At 39.1% G+C, this 25,518-nt stretch overlaps 1 protein-coding gene across 5 annotated transcripts in view; it reads right to left on the bottom strand.

The window, feature by feature from the left end:
* Positions 1-19,296, bottom strand: part of SF3B1 (splicing factor 3b subunit 1) — a 35,064-nt gene extending 15,768 nt beyond the window's left edge. For 2 of the 5 annotated variants that reach the window (XR_014795811.1, XM_084893127.1), the window contains exons 1-6: positions 19,186-19,296; positions 9,618-9,784; positions 8,293-8,397; positions 7,576-7,690; positions 5,673-5,752; positions 4,609-4,779 (exon numbers count right to left, since the gene is read on the bottom strand). Coding sequence is in view for 2 of the 5 variants with exons in the window: in XM_084893127.1 (XP_084749253.1) it covers positions 4,609-4,779; positions 5,673-5,752; positions 7,576-7,690; positions 8,293-8,397; positions 9,618-9,784; positions 19,186-19,213 (666 nt within the window). In the remaining 3 variants the exon portion in view is untranslated. Of the gene's footprint in view, positions 1-4,608; positions 4,780-5,672; positions 5,753-6,054; positions 7,381-7,575; positions 7,691-8,292; positions 8,398-9,617; positions 9,785-19,185 lie in introns of those variants that run through there. The other 3 variants (XR_014795812.1, XR_014795813.1, XM_084893128.1) reach the window with 3 other exon arrangements.
* Between the last annotated feature and the right edge of the window lie 6,222 nt (positions 19,297-25,518).

Consider the following 25,518-nt stretch of genomic DNA (forward strand, 5'->3'; position numbering starts at 1 on the left):
CACACCCACACACCCTTATACAAGTAACTAAAAAATTCATGTTAAATTTTAAATGTGATCTCACTTATATGTGGAATCTAATGAAAATAAAACAAACAGACTCATAGAGTACAGACTGACAGCTGTCAGAGGAGGGAAGTGAGGGGTCTGGGTCAACGGTATGATTACCACCAGAGAGAAAGGGGGCTAAGGAATGTAGAAGAAGGTAAAGAGGAGATAAATAATGATAATGAAAGAAGATTTGATTTGGGGTGGTAAACACAATGAAATATATAAGATGCTGTATTATAGAATTGTACAACTGAAACCTATATAACTTTATTAACCAATGTAAACCCAATACACACTAAAAAAAAAAAAATTAACAAATGCTTTAGTTCCATTCTCTATAATTTTTTCAAGTTTATTTATTTTTTTTATGTTTTGTTAATCCTCACTAGAGAATATTTTTTCACTGGTCTCTTATTTATGTATTTTATTATTTTGTTAAGACTCACCTGAGGACACTTTTCCATTGATTTTAGGGAGAGTGGAAGACAGAGGGAAAGACAGAGAGAAACATCGATGTGAAACTCATCGATTGACCACCTCTGACCAGGCCCAGGACCTGAGGAGCCTACAACCAAGGTACATGCCGACCAGGATTAAACCCGGGACACTTTGGGCCACAGGCTGACGCTCTATCCACTTAGCAAACCGGCCAGGGATCCACCGTTTTTTAGAGAGTGAAAGAGAGAGAAACATCAATGTGAAAGAAACACATCAAATGGTTGCCTCCTGCTTGGGCCCAGAAATGGCCGGGGGCCAGGGAGAATCCTGCAACCAAGGTATCCACCCCTGACCGGAACTGAACCCGGGACCCTTTGGTCGGCAGGCCCACACTCTATCCCAAATATGTCAAACATGTGGCCCACAATGAATATTTTTGTGGCTCATCCAATATAACGGAATGTAAGAAATGTTTTAATAAAAATTTTGTGACTTAATTTTTTTACAATATCCTGTTATGCATAATTATTATAACGTTCACTAATAACAGATTACTATAATCATGTTGCATTCATTTCCCTTATGCACAGGTGCACCGTCTCTCTCCACTAATACTAGCAGCAAATATTTTAGCAGCCACATCATTAGTCTTGGCCTGACTTGTTTGGTGTGTGCAACAGAAAATATTTCACTTTTGAAAAACAAGAAAAATAGGTTTTTATTTGTGTTATGCTTATTAATTTGTGCAGTTATTCAATGCCTGATAATTTAATGTTTAAGAAAAAATATTAATTTTTATTAAAATGTTCCATTACTTTATGTTAACGATGACTAATTTATTTCAGTCCCTTGTTCTCAGCATGTCTCTATCAAAATAAACCTACATTCCTATGAAAATTGAAGGTTTGTGTGTTTTTTTTTGCAGCCCACATAAACTTACACCTTGTATATTTGGCCCATGTCAGCCTTTGAGCTTCACATGCTTGCTCTATCCACTGAACCGAACTAGCTAGGGCTATTCTCTATAATTAAAAGTTCAAGTATGCTCAATTAATATTTGACAAAGGAGGCACGAATATACAATGGAGTCAAGACAGTCTCTTCAATAAATGGTGTTGGGAAAATTGGACAGACACATGCAAAAGAATGAAACTAGATCACCAACTTACACCATTCACAAAGATAAACTCAAAATGGATACAGGACTTAAACATCAGACGGGAAACCATAAAAATACTAGAAGCATCCACAGGCAGCAAAATCTCAGACGTATGCCAAAATAACTTCTTCACTGATACTGCCCCTAGGGCAATGGAAGCTAAAGAGAAAATAAACAAATGGGACTACTTCAAAATAAAAAGCTTTTTTACAGCAAAAGAAACCATCAATAAAACAACAAGAAAGCCCACGGTGTGGGAGATCATATTTGCAAATATTACCACTGATAAAGGTTTAATCTCCAACATTTACAGACAGCTTATACAACTAAATAAAAGGAAGATGAATGATCCAATTAAAAAATGGGCAATGGACCTAAACAGAATATTTTCAAAAGAAGACAGAAGGAAGGCCAAAAGGCACATGAAAACATGCTCAAAGTCACTAATTGTCCGAGAGGTGCAAATCAAAACAACAATGCGGTGCCATCTCACACCTGTCAGAATGGCCAACATCAACAAATCAACAAACGACAAGTGTTGGCAAGGTTGCGGAGAAAAAGGAACCCTCGTGCACTGCTGGTGGGAATGCAGACTGGTGCAACCACTGTGGAGAACAGTGTGGAGTTTCCTCAAAAAACTGAAAATGGAACTCCCATTTGACCCAGTAATCCCACTTCTAGGAATATATCCCAAGAAACTAGAAACACCAATCAGAAAGGATATATATGCACCCCTATGTTCATAGCAGCACAATCTATAATAGCCAGAATTTGGAAACAGCCTAGGTGCCCGTCAGCAGATGATTGGATCCAAAAACTATGGTACATCTACACAATGGAATACTATGCTGCCATAAAGAAGAAGGAATTCTCATCATTTGCAGCAACCTGGATGGAATTGGAGAGCATCATGCTGAGTGAAATAAGCCAATCAATGAAAGAGAAACACCACATGACCTCACACATCGGTGGATGATAAAGATCATTATAAAATGATGAACCAAGAGACAGATATAGAGAAAGTAAAGCAACAGGCAGACTGTCAAATTACAGTGGGGAGGGTAGGGATATCAGGGGGAGATAATAGATCAACCGAAGGACTTGTATAAATGCATATAAGTACAACCAATGGACATAAAACTATGGGGAGGGAGGGGATGTGTGGGAGGGACGGAGGGGGGCAATAAAAAAAAATCAATAAAATATGTAAAAAAATAAATAAATAAAATAAAAAATAAATTTTAAAAAAAAAGTTCAAGTAGATTATGTTCTGTTTAAAAGATACGTACTTTCAAAAAAAGAAAAATAATAAGTACTTTCTAGCAAGTATGTTTATGACTAAACACAATTTAAAGTTTTAACTTGGAGCAGTGAAGGAAGCCCTCATTTTAAAAACATTGAATGCTAAGTATAAATCTTAGTTTTGCCATTACTAGCTCTGTGACTTTGGGAAAGGCATGAAGGTTTCTCTGTCTAGATCTGCAACCAAAGAATTTCAATATTCTATAAATAGTTCTCAAACCCATTGAATTCTCACTAAGAAATACTACTTTTGCTGAAACCAGTTTGGCTCAGTGGATAGAGCGTCTGCAGACTGAAAGATCCCAGGTTGGATTCCGGGTAAGGGCATGTACATTGGTTGCAGGCACATCCCCAGTAGGGGGTATGCAAAAGGCACCTGGTCGATGTTTCCAGCTCTCTATCCCTCTCCCTTCCTCTCTGTAAAAAACCAATAAAATATATTTTTTTAAAAAAGAGAAATACTACTTTTGTATTTTCCTTCATTCTGTGTTTATATGTTTAATTAATATAAGACATTTTGGATCACGTGGGTAATTATAATTAAATATTACAACACATTTTCAATCCTTCAGATTAATTTATAGCCCTAGCTGGTTTGGTCACTGGATAGAGCATTAGCCTGCAGACCGAAGGTCCCAGGTTCGATTCCAGTCAAGGGCACATGCCTGGGTTGTGGGCTCAATCCTCAGTAGGGGGCATGCAGAAGACAGCCAATCAATGATTCTCATCATTGATGTTTCTCTCCCTTCTCCCTTCCTCTCTGAAATCAATAAAAAATATATAAGTAGATTAATTTATATTTACAATCACATTTGCATTACTCCTCTAACTGATGCTGGCAAGATCTGTAAAAAAAAAAATTAGAAGTGGATTTAAGGAATCAAAGGTTATGGTGATTTATTGAGGATATAGGTAAATAGCAACTTACACAGGGACTAAGTAATAGATAAGGGAGGATAGAAGATAAAAGCAAGTGATAACAAAAGAGCCTGCACAGTACAGATATTACTATATGTAGCAACACATTAGGTGATTCAGTGTGATTTGTATTTAAATGACATAAATATTCTATAGGTTTTGTACTATACTTTTTATGTATTTGTTTTAAAATTGGATGCTTTATCCAACATTGAGTTCTAACTAGCTTTGTTTGCAAACTTGCATAAATACTATAATTTAAAACTTATTTTCCCCTTTGGCCGGGACCTGTTTGGCTCAGTGGATAGAGCGTCGGCCTGCGGAGTGAAGGGTCCCGGGTTCCATTCCGGTCAAGGGCATGTACCTTGGTTGCGGGCACATCCCCAGTGGGAGGTGTGCAAGAGGCAGCTGATCGATGATTCTCTCTCATCGATGTTTCTAACTCTCTGTCCCTCTCAATTCCTCTCTGTGTAAAATCAATAAAATATATATTAAAAAAAACAAAAACTCATTTTTCCCTTTAAAAAGATTCTATATATTACTTAGAGTTGAGAAATTTTCCATTATGTGTGTAAAGAACATAATTTGTTCAAAATCTTAGTTGGCACCTTGATCTTCCAGAACTATAAGAAAATATGTCTGTTTTTTAAGCCACCTAGTCTGTTATATCATGAGAGCAGACAATACATTTCATGTGAGAAGAAAAATTACAATAGTATTAAAAAACACAATGTAACCACCTCTGCTTGATCCCAACTGGACAGCTTTTTGGGAGTGGCACCAGGAGTCTGATCAGCTGTTTGATCCCAACGGCGTTTTCGTTTGGACGGAGGCTGGGACGCTGCTGCTCCGTTGACGACTTTCAGTTCTCCAGCTTTAGCTTTTTCTGCTAGTTGTTGCCTAATTTCTCTCTGAAAATATTTGAATAATCACTGAGTATCTTTAAAACGTTTCCAATATATTTTTATATCATTAGGACAAGCATTTCTATTTAAGGTCATGTTATTCTTCACTCACTCTCCTTCCTAGGCTAGTGGTAGTCCTGCTCCTTATTTTCCCTCTCTTCTCTGTATATCCCGTTTCATACAATGTCTTTCTGCACAACAGATGACGTGTACAGAATTTATAACAGAACACCCTGCTCTATATAGTGAAATAAGTCTCCAGCCAATGGTAGAGAACTAAAATGCTTCCATTGAAAAATAGTTTTATTTAAAACTTATAAACAGCAATTTAGAATATGTAACAAAATAGAAAAGTGTTAAAAAGTAAAAATTTTAATTGTTATTAGTATAATTATGTAAATATTATCTATAACATCCCAACAAATGCTTTTAATTTATCCTATGATTTTCAAGTGAAGTTCCATCACCCCCACTTAATTTAGACAAATTATATATTCATAATAAAGTTATGAAAGCTAACTACTGAAACAAGCTAGAAAATTCTTCAGAATTCTTCAACCATATCCAGACTAAATTTTATGGGAGAATTAGAGGTTTTTCAATGAATGATTTAACTACTTGGCTTTCTCCTTACATGCTGGCTTCAGGTACACACTATCAATCCCCCCACGGACATATTCACTAGAAGAAACATATGTATATGGCCAAGAGGCCAGGGACTAGGGGGAAAAAGGCTTACGGGGGGGGGGGGGGAAGGGGGTAGTAGAATTTGGGGTAAGGTTTTTTCTCAACTTTACTTTTATTACTATTACTGAATTACTTGTTCAGCAAATAAGTCTCTCAATCTCAGACTTATTTCTAGTCTTTCACAACCATTAAAATAAAGAGCAGGTTCATACCTCTTCTTTAGTCAAATGCTGCTCTCGCATTACATCCATGTAAGTTCTAGCATTCATTTTAGGATCAGGGGTCTTCCCTCCTGCAGAAAAGAACAGCAACAGGACAAGAGTACAATAAATAAACGATAATTAGGTTCAACTGATTTATCTGCCCTGCTCTAATATTATGTTATTCCATATCATTTAATTTATTTTTTGATGGAAAACTTTAATAATTATACATCTTACTTTTTATTGAGTTTGCTGATCAATTTAACCTGTTTGAACACAAACATCTACAGCAGTTTAAAACAAATATTTTAATGCATATAAAAGCAAAATGACAGCACAGTTTAGTCTTCAGAAGTGATGGGTTCCTGGGTTGCTAATCCGGAATACGTACACTTTCGTGCCTTTGTCTCCATCAGCAGTTCTGACTTCAAGCAGCAGAATAGAAGCCTAGAAAATTATCTCTTTACCATTAGTAACACTTTGGAAAGATGTTTATATTCAAAACATTACCTGTTGCAAGCTGTTAAAATCCTATCTACAAATAACTATAACTAGATAAGTTCTCCATACAATGTTCTACAACAGTCATTGTTTAGAAAATCTGATTTTTAAAAATATACCTATAATCTTATTCTCATGTCAGGTTACTAAAAAGGGCTTCATGCTTTTTAAAGTTTTGTTGACCCAGAAACATTTTTGTCTTCTTAGAAAGTATAGATTACAAATGAAAATATATTACTTGTATATTTTACTTTATACCAGTTATTACGATGCACATAGAAGAGAAGTGGCATACAAAGAGATGTGTTAGTCTCTTGGTTCAAGTTTCAATATTTGCTTTTCAAACTTCAAAATATCTTAAAGAAGCCCAAACAGTATATAACAAGATTCACAGAGGAACACTGTTTTAGAAATGTGATCATTAGCTATACAGTAGTATAGCATCACAATTTAAGAAAAATAATAAAATTCTAAGACATTTCCTATGCTGAAGATCATGCCCAATTGGCAGTGTCATTCTTTCTGACACTAGCTCTGATAAGACTTCCTTTGGAATACTTTTTCACCATAATCTAGAGAGGATGTGTTGAACTGCACCCTTAAGAATGCAGACAGGACTGGCATATAGCAGTACTGCTGTAGGAAAGAAATTAAGGACAGTTAGTATGGGCCTGTGAATTCTGACATACATGTTTAAATCAATTACAATTATGCAAGTAAAAAAAAAATATCCCTACTAATTCATGCAGGCTGAAAGTCTAATTTGTAAACCTGCAGCAGAATCTCATTTTATGAAACAGGCACCTAATGTTGATTCTGAAACTCACCTGAGGAAAGCTTCCATCAGGCTCACTATGCCCCTTGTGCTGACCTGCACACTAAAATTAGCAAAACAGACTCCAACTATTAAAAATATCAAAGCCTTTGTATACATACTTTTGTTTTCATTTTAAGTATGCTTAAAGCAAAGTAGGTGCACTTACTAAACTATATTTAGAGAAATATGAGGGGGGCTCTAATGTGAGAAAGTTTCTCAAAAGTAACAATCCTAAAATCTAGGATTTGGAATGAAAACTTTCAAGAATTTGAAAGTATTTTGACCAGAAAAACACATTTGTTCCAAGTATAGAAAGCGTACCCAAAACAAAAGTAAAAGAAAAACCTTTAACCCTTTGCGTTTCTATGGCATTGGCTCATTATTTTCTTGTCCTTCTACCTGGAAAGAAAACTTGTATTATAAAGATGAAGAATATGGCATCTTTGACTTCAACCAAATCTATACACATCTATAATAAGGGGGATTTTAAAAAAGAAAAGCAAATTCATAAGCATGCCAAAAAAAATCAAAGGGCTAAAGACAGCTTAATACAAGCAAAGTCGTGAATACTAAAGAAAAGTGGGAAAGAATTACCATCTGCAAAAGGATCAAGACGCTCTGGGGAAATTATCATGGTCCGCCTGTGCTTCTTGTATTCATCTTCCCGGTCAGCAATCTTTGGAGGTCGGTGCTCAGCAAATGGATCATACTGAAAAGAGGAATGTCCAACTTAATACCCACTTTATTAGATAACCAAACAGAATACCTTACAACAAAAATCAGAACATTATAAAACATGTAAAATGTTTAATAAATGCCTATTAATAAGAGAAATATCCTGTTTAATTTTAGGGATAAGTGTTAACATAAAAAAATAATATAGAAATGAAAAAAAATACCCATACATAGTTCAAGTCTTCATAAAACGATTACCTTTATAAAATTTACTAAGTATTGCCCTAGCTAGTTTGGTTCAACGGTCCCAGGTTCGATTCCGGTCAAGGGCACATGCCTCAGTTGCAGGCTTGATTCCTAGCCCTGGTCAGGGCAGAGGCAGGAGGCAACCATCGATGTGTCTCTCTGTCTCTCATTCTCCCTTCCACTCTCTCTAAAATCAATGGAAAAATATCCTTGGGTCAGGATTTAAAAGGAAATTAATAAGTATTATCTCTAATTTTCCCAAAATCAACTCTCCTCAAAACATTCTAATAACTTGACTCTTAAAATATATGGGTTTCCAAGGGAATTGAGACAGTTTTCTTTAGCTGAGTAAACTCTGGTTTTAAGAAAAAAACAAAACAAAAAAGTCACCTGTTCTGTTGACTGTGGTATATCGTTAAGCAATGCCACAGGGGCATGATATCCTGGCTTCTTCTGACCAAGCAAACTTGTAGATGATGAGTAGTCATCGTCATCCTGCAATAAAATACCATAAAAAAGCCATAAACATAACATCAGAATTTAAAAATTTTACTAAGGTTCAACATGAAATCAAAACACTTACTGACAGTGGGAGGTCTAAACCCGTTCACAAAACTTACAAACATGTGAGCTTTCAACTCAAAAAAAGCTATTAAAGAAGTTAACCTTAGTTTTTACTCATTTAAAAATATTAAATAAGGAATACTTTCTGTGGAAGCCAATTAAAATAACATTAAGTATGAATTAGAAAAACCTGAGCATTTTGTTTTCTCAGAAAAGACACGATAAAATTTGTTTTTCAAATTTGGAAACCAGTTTATTTAAAAAATCTCCACTTTCCTTGTTTGTTTTTTAATATGACTTAGCCACAGAAACAAGTAAAAGATGTTTTAAATATACTTGTTTCCCTTGTAATAATATTTAAGCAGAAAAGTGTTGTATTATTTTACTAGTGTAATAAATACAACAATGGGTAACTCTCAAGATCTTACCACTGATTTAAAAATGAAACAATTTCTCCTTCAGTTTCTGGAACATATACACCACTATCTCTTACCAGAAGGTATGATAGGCTTCTAGAAATTTTACCTTTGCGAATTTCTAATTTACTTTTAAAAAAGTGCCAACTACAAAAAATGTGGTTTGAGTGTCATAAAAATAATAAGTTTGATTACCTATATCCATAAAATGTCTGTTACTGAATCATACAAAAAGGGATAGCAATTTTGCCAAATTTGGATGTTTGAGATGATCTGACAAAAATGTAAGCTATGGGAATATATAAAAACACTCAGATGTATTTCAAAATGAAAGTGGTCTTCCTCCAGAATCACTGAAACAGGCACCAAGAATCCATTAATAATATCAGTAACTAAACAGCACTGAACACGAGTCAGATTCAGGCCACAAGGACATGTGGCTGCTCACTATGAAGTTATTTCCCATGTGGGTTACTGAGATCTCAGTAGTAAGGATTTACTTTATAACAATTAATGACTTCTAGGTGCTTTGCTAGATAAGCATAATGGTTCAGAACTAAAAGAAGGATTCTTTCAATAGTTTTATCCTCCAAAAGGAAGATCTCCCAATTTCCAAAAATGTCTGCATTATTAAGCCAGGTGACTCAAACAGAAAATGCCTTTATATTTCTTGCTCTCCACCAAAATAATAATAATAAATTTAAAATGCTTGACTCTTGTATAGTCTGTACTTACATCTTCAAGTTCAGTTGCAGCAATTGATGTCACGTACCCAGCAAATCTGCTGTCACTTCCACCATATATTTCCTGGTCATAGTAACCAGTAGAATCAAGGCCCACTCCTTGAGCTTCATCAAGAGCTGCCTTCTTGCCTTGAATTTCTCGAATCTGTGCTTCGATATCTGTAAGAAAGTTAACACAGACTTTAATTTCATTTTCCAAAGAGCATGCAACACAATGCATTTACCTACTAGGTGTTATTTAGGATACTCTTCTAAATATAGAAACTAAAGTAATTATACCATATAAGGGGTTAGAACTGTAACTATATAAAGCACTGATTTTTAATACATTTAATGTATCTCCAAATCAATAGACAATACTCCCATACAGAACAACAAACTACTCTTACATTAAGAATGGGTCACCAAAGTTTATTAAGTTACTGTTGAATTCTAGACCTTTCTCTAACTTAAAAAAAAGTAAACTGTCAGTATTGACTAGAGACCAAGAATTAGCACTCAAGGTTATTTTAAACTCAACACTATCAGAAATATAAAAACAGCACTATGGAAAGTGCTCCTCAAATTTGAACGTAAAACAAACTGTCTACAGATTTTGTTAAAATGCATTAGGCCCGGATCACACTCAAGTTTCTGCATTCCTAAAGCGCTACCAAGTCATGTCCTAAACAGATAGACTCACACTATGGACAGTAAAACAATAAAGGGCAGTCTAAATTCTTAGCATGGAATTCAGAACTCTGCATAATTTGGCTGAAACTCTCATTACACTTATTAGTTCATGATTACTGGAGTCTGAGATGTGGCCCTGGCCCGGGAGAACTCAGGTGACTGAGCACCGTCCTAATGCGCTGAAGTTTCATGATGCGCTAAAGTTTTGGGGTTCAAGCCACAGTCAGGGCGCAAAGGAGAATCAACGATCAAATGCAGAAATAAGTGAAGCAACAAATCAATGTTTCTCTTTCTCTTCCTCTCTCTAAAGTCAATACACAAGAAATAAACAAAACTGGGGGGAAAGTGTGTATAACTATGGTTTTTAAAAGAGAGTCTGAGATGTGTAATCAAAACATCTGCCTTGAAAGAAAGGTTCTTTTTCTACTAATTAATACTTCATTTAAACATGTGTGCCTCGGTTTCCTACAACAAAGGCATGTTTTCAAGGATTAAATCATCACCACCCCCAAGCACCATGTTTTCTATTCACGTCTACTATTTAGAAGACAGACATTTGGTGAATGACAAATCAACTCTCAACTTCACCCCAAACTTCTCAATGTTTAATTTTGTCAAGAGTAGGAAAAATTGCCGAAGCAGGTTTGGCTCAGTGGTAGAGCGTCGGTCTGCAGACTGAAAGGTCCCAGGTTCGATTCCGGTCAAGGGCATGTACCTTGGTTTCGGGCACACCCCCAGTCGGGGGTGTGCAAGAGGTAACTGGTCGATGTTTCTCTCTCATCGACGTTTCTAGCTCTTTATCTCTCTCCCTTCCTCTCTGTAAAAAATCAATAAAATATTTTTTTTTAAAAGAGAGTAGGAAAAATTAAAGTACAGTGAATACCCATGTATGCTTCACCTGTATTCATCAACTGTGTATATATGAGATACAACAAATATATGTACATATAACTTTTCTAAACCATTTAAAACTCCTAACATTTTTGCATCTATTTCCAGATCCAGGACATTGTCTTATATAAATGACCACAACAGATTTAACATGCTCAAGAAATGAGCATGTTAAACCTTAGTAGCATTAGTAACATTATCATCTAATACATTATCTAGCTTCCTATCTCCCCAATTGTCCTAGTGACATCCTTTCCCACAACTGATCCACAATTCAAGCAAGAACCAGGACTGCACTTAGTTGTCATGTCTTTAGTGTCCTTCAAATACACTATTCCTCCCAATTTTTTTTGTCTTTCCTGACACCAGGTAACTTTAAATTATATATTTTTTAATATATTTTATTGATATTTCACGGAGAGAAGGGAGAAAGCTAGAAACGTCGATGAGAGAGAAACATCGACCAGCTGCCTCTTGCACACCCCCTATCGGGGATGTGCCCGCAACCAATGTACATGCCCTTGACCGGAATCGAACCTGAGACCTTTCAGTCCGCAGACCGACACTCTACCACTGAGCCAAACCGGCTTCGGCTAAATTATAAATGTAAATGTTTAAATGTTTCGTTTTAATTATCTGGATAACACAGTGTGGGGAAAAAAAACAAAGTTTCTACTGCCAGTGATTTCTGCAGCCTAACAGATGCTTTCATTTTTGCCAAATCATTACCTTCAACTGAATTACACCTTAATACAAGGCACTTTAAAAAGCTAATTCATTAGTTTGCAAAGATCCAAAAGAGAGAAGATTCGAATGGTCATCCCGACCCCAAGCTAAGGGAGACAACCGCTGTAGTTCCAGATGGGTACGGAGAGAATGGAGTAACAGTACCTCGTCTAAGGCCCAGCTGGACTAGAGCGAGAGCCAATCTCAGAAACTCAAAGTAATGGAACAGGCTTACTACTGAACTAGCAGCCCCAGTTTGTACCCAAAATTCTTGGATTTTTCATGAAATACCTTTAACCTACAAAGTTCCAACTCTTCTGAATCTTTGTCATTTTTTTTTTCTTTTCTGGCTTTACTGATCTTGATAATTGATCATGTAAAATCTTCTACAAGATACAGACATGCTTTTTAGAAACCAAACTTGCTCTAATTATCTACTGAAAAGTCATTATTCAACTGAAACTGGCCCGTTTTTGGAGAATTCTGATCTTAGAAACATTTTCAACTGCCAGAGAACAAATCCTTCCCTAGAAGTTGATATTAATTGTGAATTAATAAATTTGTGAGCTAGCCCATTTGAAATCTCAACTCATTCAAAAAAATTATTTCCAGCCCTGACCAGTTTGGCTCAGTGGATATGGCATCGGCCTGCGGACTGAAGGGTTCCAGGTTCGATTCCCATCAAGGGCATGTACCTTGGTTGCGGGCACATCCCCAGTAGAGGGTGTTCAGGAGGCAGCTGATCAATATTTCTCTTTCATAAATTTCTCTCTCTCCTTCTCCTTTCCTCTCTAGAATCAATGAAAAGCATATCCTCAGTGAGGATAATAATGTTTCCTTTAAAAAAAATTACATTACTTTAAAAAGTATTTTTTAACCCTCACCCAAGGCTATTTTTCCTTTGTGTTTTAGAGAGAGGGAAAGACAAAGAGAAACATCGATGTGAGAAAAACACGCCAATTGGTTGCCTCGTGCATATGCCTGGACAGGGCCCAGGCCCGGGAGGAGCCTACAACTTAAGTGCCCTTGACCAGAATCAAACCCGGGATCCTTTGTTCCACAGGCCTACACTCTATTCACTGAGAGAACCAGCAAGGGCTACTATATTACTTTTAAGTCAGAAAAATGTAATGCTAAAATTACAATTTTCTAACAAATACATGAAATGTTTTATCTGGCAGTTCAGTTTGATATAAAAAAAATAATAGCTCAGGACTGGGGGTCTTGAAAAAAAAAAAATCAGTAACATCTTAACTGTTACTAGAGGCCCAGTGAACGAATTCATAACCAGTGTGTTCCCGCAGGAGGACCCCAGGGTGTGTCCAACCCATCTCACTTAGTCCTGATCTGCTTGACCCCAGCAGCAAGCTAGCCCACCAGTTGCAGCATCTGCCCCCTGGTGGTCAGTGCATGTCATGCCTTGAGGTTGAGCAGCCTTTGCATACCATTAGTGTATTATGCTTTGATTGGTTGAACCAGTCACAGCTCAACTCTCAGTCTTATCCTTAAAATTCCAATAAGACAGCTAACTACAATGGTAAATTATTTTATTAAACATTACAGATATCAATTCCTAAACTATGAACTCCTGATTAACATCAATTCAATAAATTCCTAAATAATTCTAAAGAAAAAATCCTTTTCAAAATCCTCAAGCAACTTTTCCCTTTTCTTATACTAGCAATATTCATGCCAAAGTCCATAAAAGTAATAACTATCTGAGCATAGGAAAATAAAAATCTCAGAATATGCAGAAAAAATAACTATACCAAACATTCTGCAAGCAAAAAATTATAGAAAAAAAACTTTCCAGCTTTGTGATGCCAAAAAATATCTACTCAAGGGAGAGCAGCAAAACAAGCCACGGGACTTTTTGAATAATCCATTTTCCCTTTCCAAAACATGAAAGTGTTCACTCGCTTGCCAAAGTCAGCAATATCTGAAGAACTGCTGGATAGCAAGATTATGCACGCTAATAATTGTTTACATTTGACGCGTGCAAAAAGGTCCAAAAATTTTTATTTCATTTTAATATTTCAATACTGGAAAGTGAAAGTCACGCTGATCAAAGTAAGAAATAATCAAGTTGGTTAAAGATGTTAAGGGCCCTGGCCTGTTTGGCTCAGAGAATAGGAGAGAGAGAAACATCAATGATGAGAGAGAATCATTGATCAGCTGCCTCTTGCATGTCCCCTACTGGGGATGGAGCCCATGACCCTGGTCATATGTCCTAACCGGAAATCGAATCATAACCTCAAGGTTAATAGCTTGACACTCAACCACTGAACCACACTGGCTGGCAATAAAAATATATATATTTTTTAATTTTTAAATGACAAGATACAACAAAGAAATGTCTTTACCAGCAGCATTATTTAGGATAAAAAGACTATATGGGCCGAAACCAGTTTGGCTCAGTGGATAGAGCATCGGCCTGCGGACTAAAAGGTCCCAGGCTCGATTCCGGTCAAGGGCATGTACCTTGATTGCGGGCACATTCCCAGTGGGGGGTGTGCAGGAGGCAGCTGATCGATGATTCTCTCTCATTGTTGTTTCTCTCTATCCCTCTCTCTTCCTCTCTGTAAAAAAATCAATAAATTATATTTAAAAAAAAAAAAAAAAAAAAAAAAAAGATTACATGGTCTTCTTAAACAACATGATGATGACCAACTCTAAATCAAAAATTGCCGGTTTGGCTCAGTGGATAGAGCTTTGGCTTATGGACTGAAGGGTACCAGGTTCTTTAGGTCAAGGGCATGTACCTTGGTTGCAGGCTCCTCCCTGACCCCAGGCCCTGGTCTGGGCTAGGGCAGGAGGCAACCTACCAATCTACTGTTTCTCTCACATGGATATTTCTCTATCATTCCCTCTATCTTTCACTCTGAAAATCAATGAAAAAACATCCTCGCGCGAGAATTAACAAAAAGAAAATCAGCCAAAACCGGTTTGGTTCAGTGGATAGAGCGTTGGTCTGCAGACTGAAAGGTCCCAGGTTCGACTCCGGTCAAGGGCATGTACGTTGGTTGCAGGTACATCCCCACCCAGTAGGGGGTGTGCAAGAGGCAGCTGGTTGGTGTTTCTCTCTCATTGATGTTTCTAGCTCTCTATCCCTCTCTCTTCCTCTCTGTGGAAAATCAATAAAATATATATATTTTTAAAAAATCATCTCTTCAATAATTGGTGTTGGAAAAATTGGACAAATATATGCAAAAAAAAAAAAAGAGAGAGAGAAAGAAATTAGCTGGGACAGGTTTGGCTCAGTGGATAAAGCGTCAGCCTTCGGACTGAAAGGTCCCGGGTTCGATTCCAGGCAAGGGCATGTACCTTGGTTGCGGGTACGTCCCCAGTGGGGGCTGTGCAAGAGGCAGCTGATCGATGATTCTCTCTCATCGATGTTTCTAACTCTCTATCCCTCTCTCTTCCTCTCTGTGAAAAATCAATAAAAAATATATTTAAAAAAAAAAAAAGAAATTAGACTACCAACTTAAATCATACACAAAAATAAACTCAAAATAAATAAAGGACTTAAACATAAGACAGGAAACCATAAAAATACTAGAGGAACCCACAGGCAGCAAATTTTCAGACATATGATGAAGCAGTATCTTCACAGATACCACTCCTAGGGCAATGGAAATTAAAGAGAAAATAAATGGGACTTCATCAAAATAAAAAGCTCTTGCACAGCAAAAGAAACCATCAACAAAACAAGAAAGCCCACTACATGGGAGAATATATTTGCCAATAAGGGTTTAATCTCCAACATTTACAGGGAACTCATACAAATTAACAAAAGGAAGATAAACAATCCAATCAAAAAATGGGCAACAGCCAAAATTGGTTTGGCTCAGTGGATAGAGCATCAGCCTGTGGACTAAAAGGTCCCGGGTTCGATTCCGGTCAATGGCATGTATCTTGGTTGCGGGCACATTCCCAGTAGGGGTTGTGCAAGAGGCAGCTGATTGATGATTCTCTCATCGATGTTTCTAACTCTCTATCCCTCTCTCTTCCTCTATGAAAAAAATCAATAAAATATATATATTTTTCTAAATGGGCAACAGACCTAAATGGATACTTTCTAAAAGAGGACAGAAGAAAGGCCAAAAGACATATGAAAACATGCTCAAAGTCACTGATTATCTGAGAGATGCAAATCAAAATGACAGTGCGGTATCATCTCACACCTGTCAGAATGGCTATCATCAACAAATCAACAAACAAGTGCTAGCGAGGAAGCGGAGAAAAAGGAACCTTCGTGCACTGCTGGTGGGAATCAGACTGGTGCAGCCACTGTGGAGAACAGTATGGAGTTTCCTCAAAAAACTGAAAATGGAACTCCCATTTGACCCTGCAATCCCACTTCTAGGAATACGTCCTAAGAAATCAGAAACACCGATCAGAAAGGATATATGCACCCCTATGTTCATAGCAGCACAATTCACCATAGCTAAGATTTGGAAACAGCCTAAGTGCCCATCAGCAGATGAATGGATTAAAAAACTGTTACATCCTACACAATGGAATACTACGCTGTGGTTAAAAAAAAAAAAAAAAAAAAAAAAAGGAATTCTTAACATTTGCAGCAGCATGGATGAAACTGGAGAGCATTGTGCTAAGAGAAAGAAAAATACATGATCTCACTCATTTGTGGAATATAACGAACAGCATAATCTAATGAACAGGACAGATCCAGAGACAGAGAAGCATGGCTCAGACTGTCAAACCTCAGAAGGAAGGCAGGGGAGGGTGGGGGTTGGGGGAAGAGGTCAACCAAAGGACTTGCATGCATGCATTGAGCCTAAAATGGACACAAACACCAGGGGGGTGAGGGCATGAGTGGGGAGGGTGGGGTTGGGGGGTTAATGGAGGGATGAGGACACATATGTAATACCTTAATCAATAAATTTAAAAAAAAACACCAATAACAAAAAAATATTCAAGTCCTCCTCTGAACTACCTCAACTGCATTCCTGTTATATCCTGGACTTAATACAACCATGACTTTCCTAAAACAGAGTAATCTGTTACCCGGAAGAAGGAGGAGGGCACTTTATACCGTATTCAGTGGAAAGCCAAACTCAAACCTAGTTCAGCATGCAAAGTCTTCCCTAATTTAATGTTAATCTTACATTTCTTTTTCTCAGCTCAGGAGGTATCTAACATATGAAAAAGTCCCACTTCCCACTTATCTCAGCCAAATAGATGTATATAAATCTACCCAATTGTTCAAAGGTCATTTCTGCAAAACTATTTTAACACTTCCAGTACAAATTAACCTCTCAGTGAATGTTGATGAAATAGTCAACACCCACATTTACCAGGTATTGGGGATACCAAGGTACAATTCCTGCACTCAACAATCTCAAAGTGGAAGAGAAAACCTTGACACGATAGAATATTCTAGATAATATAATAAAGACTTTAGAGGACTACAAAGCCAGCATTTTAAAAAACAAAACTAATTCCGTTCCAGGTTATCAAAGATGACTTAAAAAGTGAAGACAGAAATGGGCCATGAAGGACTAGAAGTTCTAGCACGAAACTATGTAACTCCTATGTGTATTTCTACTAAACATTTACCCCACCCCCCCACCCCGTTTAAACTCCAGAGTGATGAACAGTGTCTTAGACAGCGCTCAGTTGTTAAACTGAATGTCCCAACGCTTACTTTATGGCATCAATTCATTCACATTGATAAAGCCTAATCCCAAATATACCAATTTTGGCCAATAAATTTCAATCTTTCATAGCCCAAAGCTTTTAACTAGGTTAAAAGCAGGAAAACTGATCAGAACTTTGATTTACTGCCCAAAAGCGCCTCCTGATGAAGATACCAACAAACAAGTACTCAAAGCCACAAAATACCCCAAATGAATACTCTACTCCTGGATAAACAATAGCAACGTCTTTACATTATCTAATTATTTTGCAAAAGGCACGATTGAGATAGTCTTAAAGATAGAAAAATAAATGCCTTATAAACACGTCTTGATTAAAGCCCCGTTTAAATCTTAAATACCCAACAACAAGAATCGTCAATCTCTGCCACTCAGGGGCATGTTTCATACAATAAAATGCAGTGTTGGACTTCTGTATTCAAGGCCATACACATTTTGGTCCTAATCAACCTTTCCAGATTCATCCTATTTTTTCTGACCACAGCCCACTCCTCCGACACCTTCCACGACTCCCTGCCTAGGTACCGGACACCATCTCCGGCTCCAATGGGCACCCCTAAATCTCACACAGACGACCAGGTTGGACCAGGGACAAGCCGTCTCCTCGGGGACACAGCCCCAAGCATAAATTAGCCATTCCGCTACCCAGGTTCCCAGGACCTGCTGCTTTCTATGGAAGCATGCGTTTGTCTCGTAAAAGAATGACAATGCTGCCCCATCGGACTGTAAAACTCCGGGTGGCCTTAGTCTTCATGACCGCTCACCACTACCCAGCCAGGCACCCCGAAACGCCGTGGGAAACCAAAGGGACTCTCTTGGAAACCTTGTGTTTTGATGAAAATGTCAGATTACAAGTCAGAACACCAGGAATGCAGCTCCATTTACCAGGCCTCGTCTTTCCTAAAAGGTGACCCTGTTTCCTGTCATTTCTGGGTGCTCCCTACTGAACGCCAGCCTACTCCCGACGTTTTCCTAAGTGTGTGTGCTCCGTATTCCAGAAAACGATCCACTACCTCCAAAGCTTTGTTCATCTTTAATAATAAACGGTGTCTTTCCCTCTTCCAACAGGGAGTCTCAAAAGAAAAAAAAATGTCTACTAAAAGCAATCGAGAGAGGAAAAAACACACATTTTATTCTCAAATCATTTCATACCAAAAATAAAATTAAAAAAATGAAGACACAGATGAGCGAAGGTTAGGAGTCACGGGCCTGGGCTCGGTGTTTTCCTGCCTCCCGGGCTCACACTGCGCCCGGAGGCCGGAGACCTGCCAGCTCCGCTCCCACGCCCGCCCCCGCCCCCGATCCCGCGCCCCGAAACCCCCTCCGCGAGCCGGCTGAACAAGGCCCTCCGGTCGGAGAGGAGAAGCCAGCCCGCAGCCGCAGCCCCCCGACACGGAACAAAGAGCCTGTCGGGTGCAAAGGCAGGAGGACGCCATTACGTGGGCCGTGGCCTGCGCCGCCCGCGCCGACGAGACGAGCTGGACGGCGAACGCGGGCTCGGCCTCCACCCTGGAAACCACAGGGAGAGGCAGAAACCCCGGGAGGCAACCCTCCACGGCGGCGAAGGCGTGGGACTGGCGGGAGGCCGCTTACCTTCGTGAGTCTTGGCAATCTTCGCCATTTTGTCCACTCGAACACACAGGCGGAACTGGCGCTCCCAAGCCCTTCCGCTCGCCGCCGCTGCCACGGAGGAAAATAGCGGGGGGGAGGAGGGGGGCACTGCGCATGCGCCCGGCGGCGGGAGCGCGCGCCGCCGAATGCCACGTGACAAAGCAGCTGCCTGGATGGGATGCAGCGGTGCATTGTGGGCGGGGGAGGAGCCAGGGCTGGGCCGCGCGCGGCGGTGTTCGTGGGGGTTCCAGGACCAGACTGGCCGGGAGGGCCATCTTGCTGCTGAATAACAGCCGCGGAGGAAGGTTCCAGGAGGACAGTTAAGAACGGCCATGGAGGAAACAAACTTCCGGGGTAGAGAGGAGCTCTGGCCCCCTCACCCCCCACAAGCTCCCGGGAACGCCGGCGGCTGGGGAATCGGACAAAGGCGGCTCTCCCTAGCATTTGTCTCAGCTGTTGCAGGGCTTAGCTGTAGGAACGTTCATCCTTGGCGCTGTAATTCACGGTCTCTTGTTTTATTATTTTTTATTTTTTTAATTGATTTTTTACAGAGAGGAATAGAGAGGGACAGAGAGTCAGAAACATCGATGAGAGAGAGTCATGGATCAGCTGCCTCTTGCACCCCCCCCCTACTGGGGATGTACCCGCAACCAAGGTACATGCCCTTGACTGGAATCTGGAATCGAACCCTGGGACCTTTCAGTCCGCAGGCCAACGCTCTATCCACTGAGCCAAACCGGTTTTGGCACGGTCTCTTGTTTTAAATAAGTGCTTACCATTTGGGTAGGAGTTTTGTTTACAACATGTTCCCAAACACTGTTCAAGTGGGCAACTTGCTAATCCCATTTAAAATAAGAGGATAACTAGGGGATAACGTATATAAAACGTGCAAGGTCACACAGTTACTAAATGGCACAGCTGGAACTTTGCCACCCTTTTAAATTGTAAAGCCTTTTAACTATATAGGTTCTTAGAAAACCACTGATCGTCAGCATTAACACTGATGAAATGCCTCTCAATCCTACCTAACCCTCACCACAAAAGGTTGCGGCAACCACCTCAGATGAACCAAAACCAATCACTGCTGCTGCTTCGGGTATGGAGCCCTAGCTCCGTGGGGTTTGGGAGTGCAGTGTCTCCTCCACATTTATCAGAGACTAGTGCCAGCCAAGCAGCGCCCTCCTCCCCTCAGAGGCCTAGGTTCCAGCATTTCAGGACCCCTCCACCAAGTCTGTTAGTTCTAATAATTCCAACTTCTTGTTACCCCAGTGCTAGGGGAGTGTGCCGAAGAGTCAGGCCTTCCTGCTCTCTTTTGAAAGACTTGTTTATAAGGTTGGCTGTTGGCTAGCATTTGGGAACTTGGGTTTGAGGAGCCCCCGCCCCATCCCCAGAACCAGTAAGACTCTCACTAGGCCTAAACTGTGCAAGCAATACGGTTTATGCTGAACATCAGCTTTCCTTGCAGAGCCTGAAATTTGGGTACATGCCAGGTAGAGGGTGCCTACGTGATCAGCTCCAAACAAAAACCCTGGGCAGAGCGCCTCCAATGTTGGCAGCAGTCTCTGGTTGGCAACATGTCAGAACTTGTGATTCCAGGACTTCGCTGGGAAAGGACCTGTGAAGCTTGCACCTGGCTCCCCAGACATCCTCATGCTCCTTTTCCCTGGACTGGTTTCCCTTTGTCTCCTCTCACTGTGAAAGGTCACAGCTGAGAACAACCAGAGGTTGGGTCCTGTGAACCCCCTTAGCAACAATGAACCTACCAGTGGGCCTGGGAGCGTGAGGTGGTACCTACTCTTGCAGTTGTTATTACTTTTCTCAGTATCCTAGTTTGTCACTGTAGCTCTCCAATCCCTGTTTAACAATATCCTTATACTACATTTTCTTTTAAAATAACCTGTGTAATTTTCCTGACTGGTCCCTGACTGACAAAGCCAGCCAGTAAGGGCAAGCTATCTAGTTAATCTCCTTTGATAGTCCGATTTTTATGAGAAATCAACATCGGTAACAGCAGTAATCTATGTAACTCAGTTCCGGATTCAGTCAAGAAAGGTTTTTTAAAAATATGTATTTTATTGATTTTTTTTTTTTACAGAGAGGAAGGAAGAGGGATAGTTAGAAACATCAATGAGAGAGAAACATCAATCAGCTGCCTCCTGCACACCTCCTACTGGGGATATGCCCTTGACCCGGATGGAACCTGGGATCCTTCAGTCTGCATGTTAGGAAGGTTATTCTATTGATATAAACAGTGAAAGATAATATATATATATATATATATATATATATATATATATATATGATTTTTATTACAAAAGATTTCAAGCGTCCATAAAAATTAGATATAAACTATCCATGTACCCATCATCCAGTTCAATTATTATCAACAAATGATGGATTTTATTTCATTTACTTTATTCCTCCACCCACACTGGATTACTTTAAAGCAAACTGCAGACATATTTCATCTGTAAGATCCTCAGAATGACTTTTTACTGAAGTAGAAATTTCACTCGAATTTCCCAGTCTTGTATACTTTTTTTTTCTAGTCTGTTAAAAAAAAATTCAAATAATGCCCCTTAAATCTTTTAAATCTACAACAGTGTGCTCTTCCTCCTTCTTCACTTGGCATTTATTTGAGGAAATTGGATCATTGGTCTTACAGAACTTTCCATGTTCTGTATTTGGCAGATTGTATTACATTGATGTCCTTTAATCTGTTCTTCTATTCCCTATGTAAATTAGCATATCTGAAAGCTTGACCAGATTCAGATTCGATTATTTTGGCAAGAATACTTAATATGTAATATTGTGTCAAATATATTTGACAGCATAGTTGGTTTGGACTCTAAGATACTGCTACTCATAGGTCTGGGTTGTTTTAAATTACTACCTGTCTTTTCAGATTGTAGAGAGACCTTTAAACCCATAATTCATGGAAGCACTGAAACTGAACCAGAGGTTACCAACACCTTGAAGCTTATGAAATATTATTCTTTCCTTTGCTGAGAAATCAAATGAGTACCACACAGTGCCATCTATTATAAAGACTCCTTTGTTTGCCTTTACTTTTTTTTAAATTGGGAAACTATTCAATTGGTTGGCCTAATTCAGTAGGTATTTTCCTATGCCTGGGTAGAGGTGAATGAGAAAATGTTTGGTTAATTGAATAAAAGGAGGCCTTATGTTAAGTACATAAGCACATCATGTACTAAAAAATGTTTAACAGGCCTAGTTAACAATCCTTTGAAATAGGATTTACGTAGTAGGAGGTAGCAGTATAATGCCTGTATTTTGTAGGCACTGTGGTTTTTGAGCAGGGAAGTTATATGATGAAAATGTTTTAATGGAAGACATTACTGGAAATACTTAGGATTTAAGGCAAGAAGAGCAGGAATTGTGAATTTGAAGGTAATCTGATCTAGAATTGTTTGGATACAGCTACAGAACCACCTGAATCAACAAGTACATCTGTTTTGTATTCAAAGATGTTTGACAAACTTTGTAGCTGGGGATTTTAACTCCACAAAGCATCTAATGATTGCAATAAACAAAGCAAGAGTAGAAAATAACCATCATACATACGCACTGTAAACGTAAATAAAACCAAGCCACCATTCTACCCTCAAACTCAAATGACTTCCCTTTTCACGTGGGCTAAAACCCAGAGCTGGTCCCGTGACCTCCCAGGCACTCTGAGGAAGCCCTCACTGCCTGACCTCATTGGCTACCACTCCTCACTCGCTGTGACCCAAAGCCCTTGCTCTTCAACAAGCCTGGGCCCTCTGCACGTGCTCTCTCCTCCACCTGAAGTAACTTCCCCCCAAATGGTCACATAATTCACTTCCTCGCTTCATTTAGGCCTTGGTTCTGTGCCTCCTCGGAGAGCCACCTGCCCGCCCTACAGAAAATTGTACCCTGCCTGACCCCTTTCCATCTCCTTGCCCTGCTTTTTCCTACAGCGCATGATTATCTGACATTGTGTTACATACTAGTTCATGGATTTCCCCCTCTAAAATTCACCTCTATGATAGTCCAGCTGACTTGGCTTAGTGGTTGATTGTCAACCTATGAACCAGGTCACAGTTAGATTCCTGGTCGGGGTGTGTAAGAAGCAACTGATCAATCTCTCTCATCATTGATGGGTCTCTCTCTCTACCTCTCCCTTCCTCTCTGAAATCAATAAAAATATGTATTAAGAACATAAAAGGGCCCTGATTGGTTTGGCTCAGTGGATAGAGCATCAGCCTGCACACTGAAGGGTCCCGGGTTCGATTCCAGTCAGGGGCAGGTACCTTGGTTGCAGGCATATCCCAGTATGGGGTGTACAGGAGACAGCTGATCCGTGTTTCTTAATGATGTTTCTAACTCTCTAGCCCTCTCCCTTCCTCTCTGTAAAAAATTAATAAAATATATATATATATTTTTTAAAACATAAAAGGGACAGAATTCTCTGTGGCTACACCCATGTTTTAAAAAAATAGACTTCTGTTCATTTATCCAGCACCTAAAGTGGCAAAGAGTAAGCGCCCCCCTTCCAACTATTTGTTGATATATTTAATCAACTATTTCATTTAGCAGGTGTACTGGTTAATAAAGCAATTTTATAATCAAAGAAAAGATAATTTCAAGAGAAATATCAAGAGAGCTTTATTCGCCCTAGCTGGTTTGGCTCAGTGGATGGAGCGTCGTACTTGCGGACTGAAGGGTCTTGGGTTCGATTCCCAACAAGGGCACATGCCCGGGTTCCAGGCTCGATCCCCAATGCAGGGCGTGCAGGCAATTAATGATTCATCATTGATGTTTCTAACTCTCCCTTCTCTGAAATCAATTTAAAAAAATACATATTTTAAAAAGCGCTTTATTCAAAGTAATGTACATCGCTAGTTATACATTTCCCCTATTTTTTTAAAAAAATAAATCTTTATTGTTCATATTATTACAAATGTTCATTTCCGAACCCCTCCTTTGCTCCCCTCCTTTCAGGTAATTTGTGAATACCATCCCAATAGAACTTTTCTTGTTTTGAGGCAAACCATTAGAGACCCAATTTTCCACTTCTTCGTATGTTTTGAAGTGCTACTCAGAAAGTGTGTGCCATTGATCAGAAAAAGTGGTAATCTGAAGGAGCAAGACCTGGTGAATATGGCAGGTGGGTTAATACTTCCCAGGCAAGATCTTTTAACGTGTCTTTAACTGGTTTTGAAGTGTGTGATGGTGCATCATCATGAAGCAAAATTGCTTTACTGTGTCTTCTGGCCCCTTCTGGTCGTTTTACAATCAAAGCGTGGTTCAAATTGATTGTTGTTGATAGCAATCAGTATTAACAGTTTCAACTGGTTTTAGAAGCTCATAATACATCACACCTTCCTGATCCCACCAAACACAGAGCATTGTCTTTTTTCCGAAGTGATTTGGCCTTGCAGTCGATGTTGATAGTTGACCTGGATCAATCCATGATTATGTGCATTTGGGATTCTCAAAATAAATCCATTTTCACAGCCAGTCACAATTTGATGCAAAAAATACTTTCTTTTGCCAAAGCTGGTTTAGCTCAGTGGATAGAATATCGACCTGCGGACTGAAGGGTCCTGGTTTCGATTCCAGTCAAGGGAATGTGTTTTGGTTGCGGGCACATCCTCAGTGGGGGGCATGCAGCAGGCAGCTGGTCGATGTTTCTCTCTCATCGATGTTTCTGACTATTTCCCTTCCTCTCTGTTAAAAAAATCAATAAAATAGATATTTTAAAAAATACTTTCATGCCATTGAAGCAACATTTTACTGATGACTTCTTGGTTTTCCATTTGTCTTTCGTTCAGTTGATGTGGCATCCATTTTTCTTCCTTTAAAATCTTTCCCATTTCTTGTAAACGATCAGAAATTGTTTGCTGAGCAATGTTCAATATTTCTGCAAGTTGTTTTTGAGTTTGACATGCATCTTCATCCTATAATGCTTGTAATTGTTGGTCTTCAAATGTTTTTTGTTGAGCTGGATGTTAGTCTTTCACATCGACATCATCCCTTTTAAAGTGTTTAAACCAGCATTCACAAGTATCTTGAGATGGAGCATGTTCACCATAAGCTTCCCGAAGCATACAATAACTTTCAGCAGCACATTTCTTCAAAATAATGAATTAAAACTTCCCGAAAATGACTTTTTTTGGCACGAAATTCGACATTTTTAAGCATAAGAATATCTATGATGTTAACACCTTCAGCAAATTTGACATGAAGTTTTGAAGCTTGTTGTCAATACAACAAAATCACATATATATCAACATATGTGTAACTCCATCTATTGAAAAAAAAATCCGC

Source organism: Pipistrellus hanaki, assembly GCF_964339955.1.
Source record: "Pipistrellus hanaki genome assembly, chromosome: 8".
Classification (NCBI taxonomy): domain Eukaryota; kingdom Metazoa; phylum Chordata; class Mammalia; order Chiroptera; family Vespertilionidae; genus Pipistrellus; species Pipistrellus hanaki.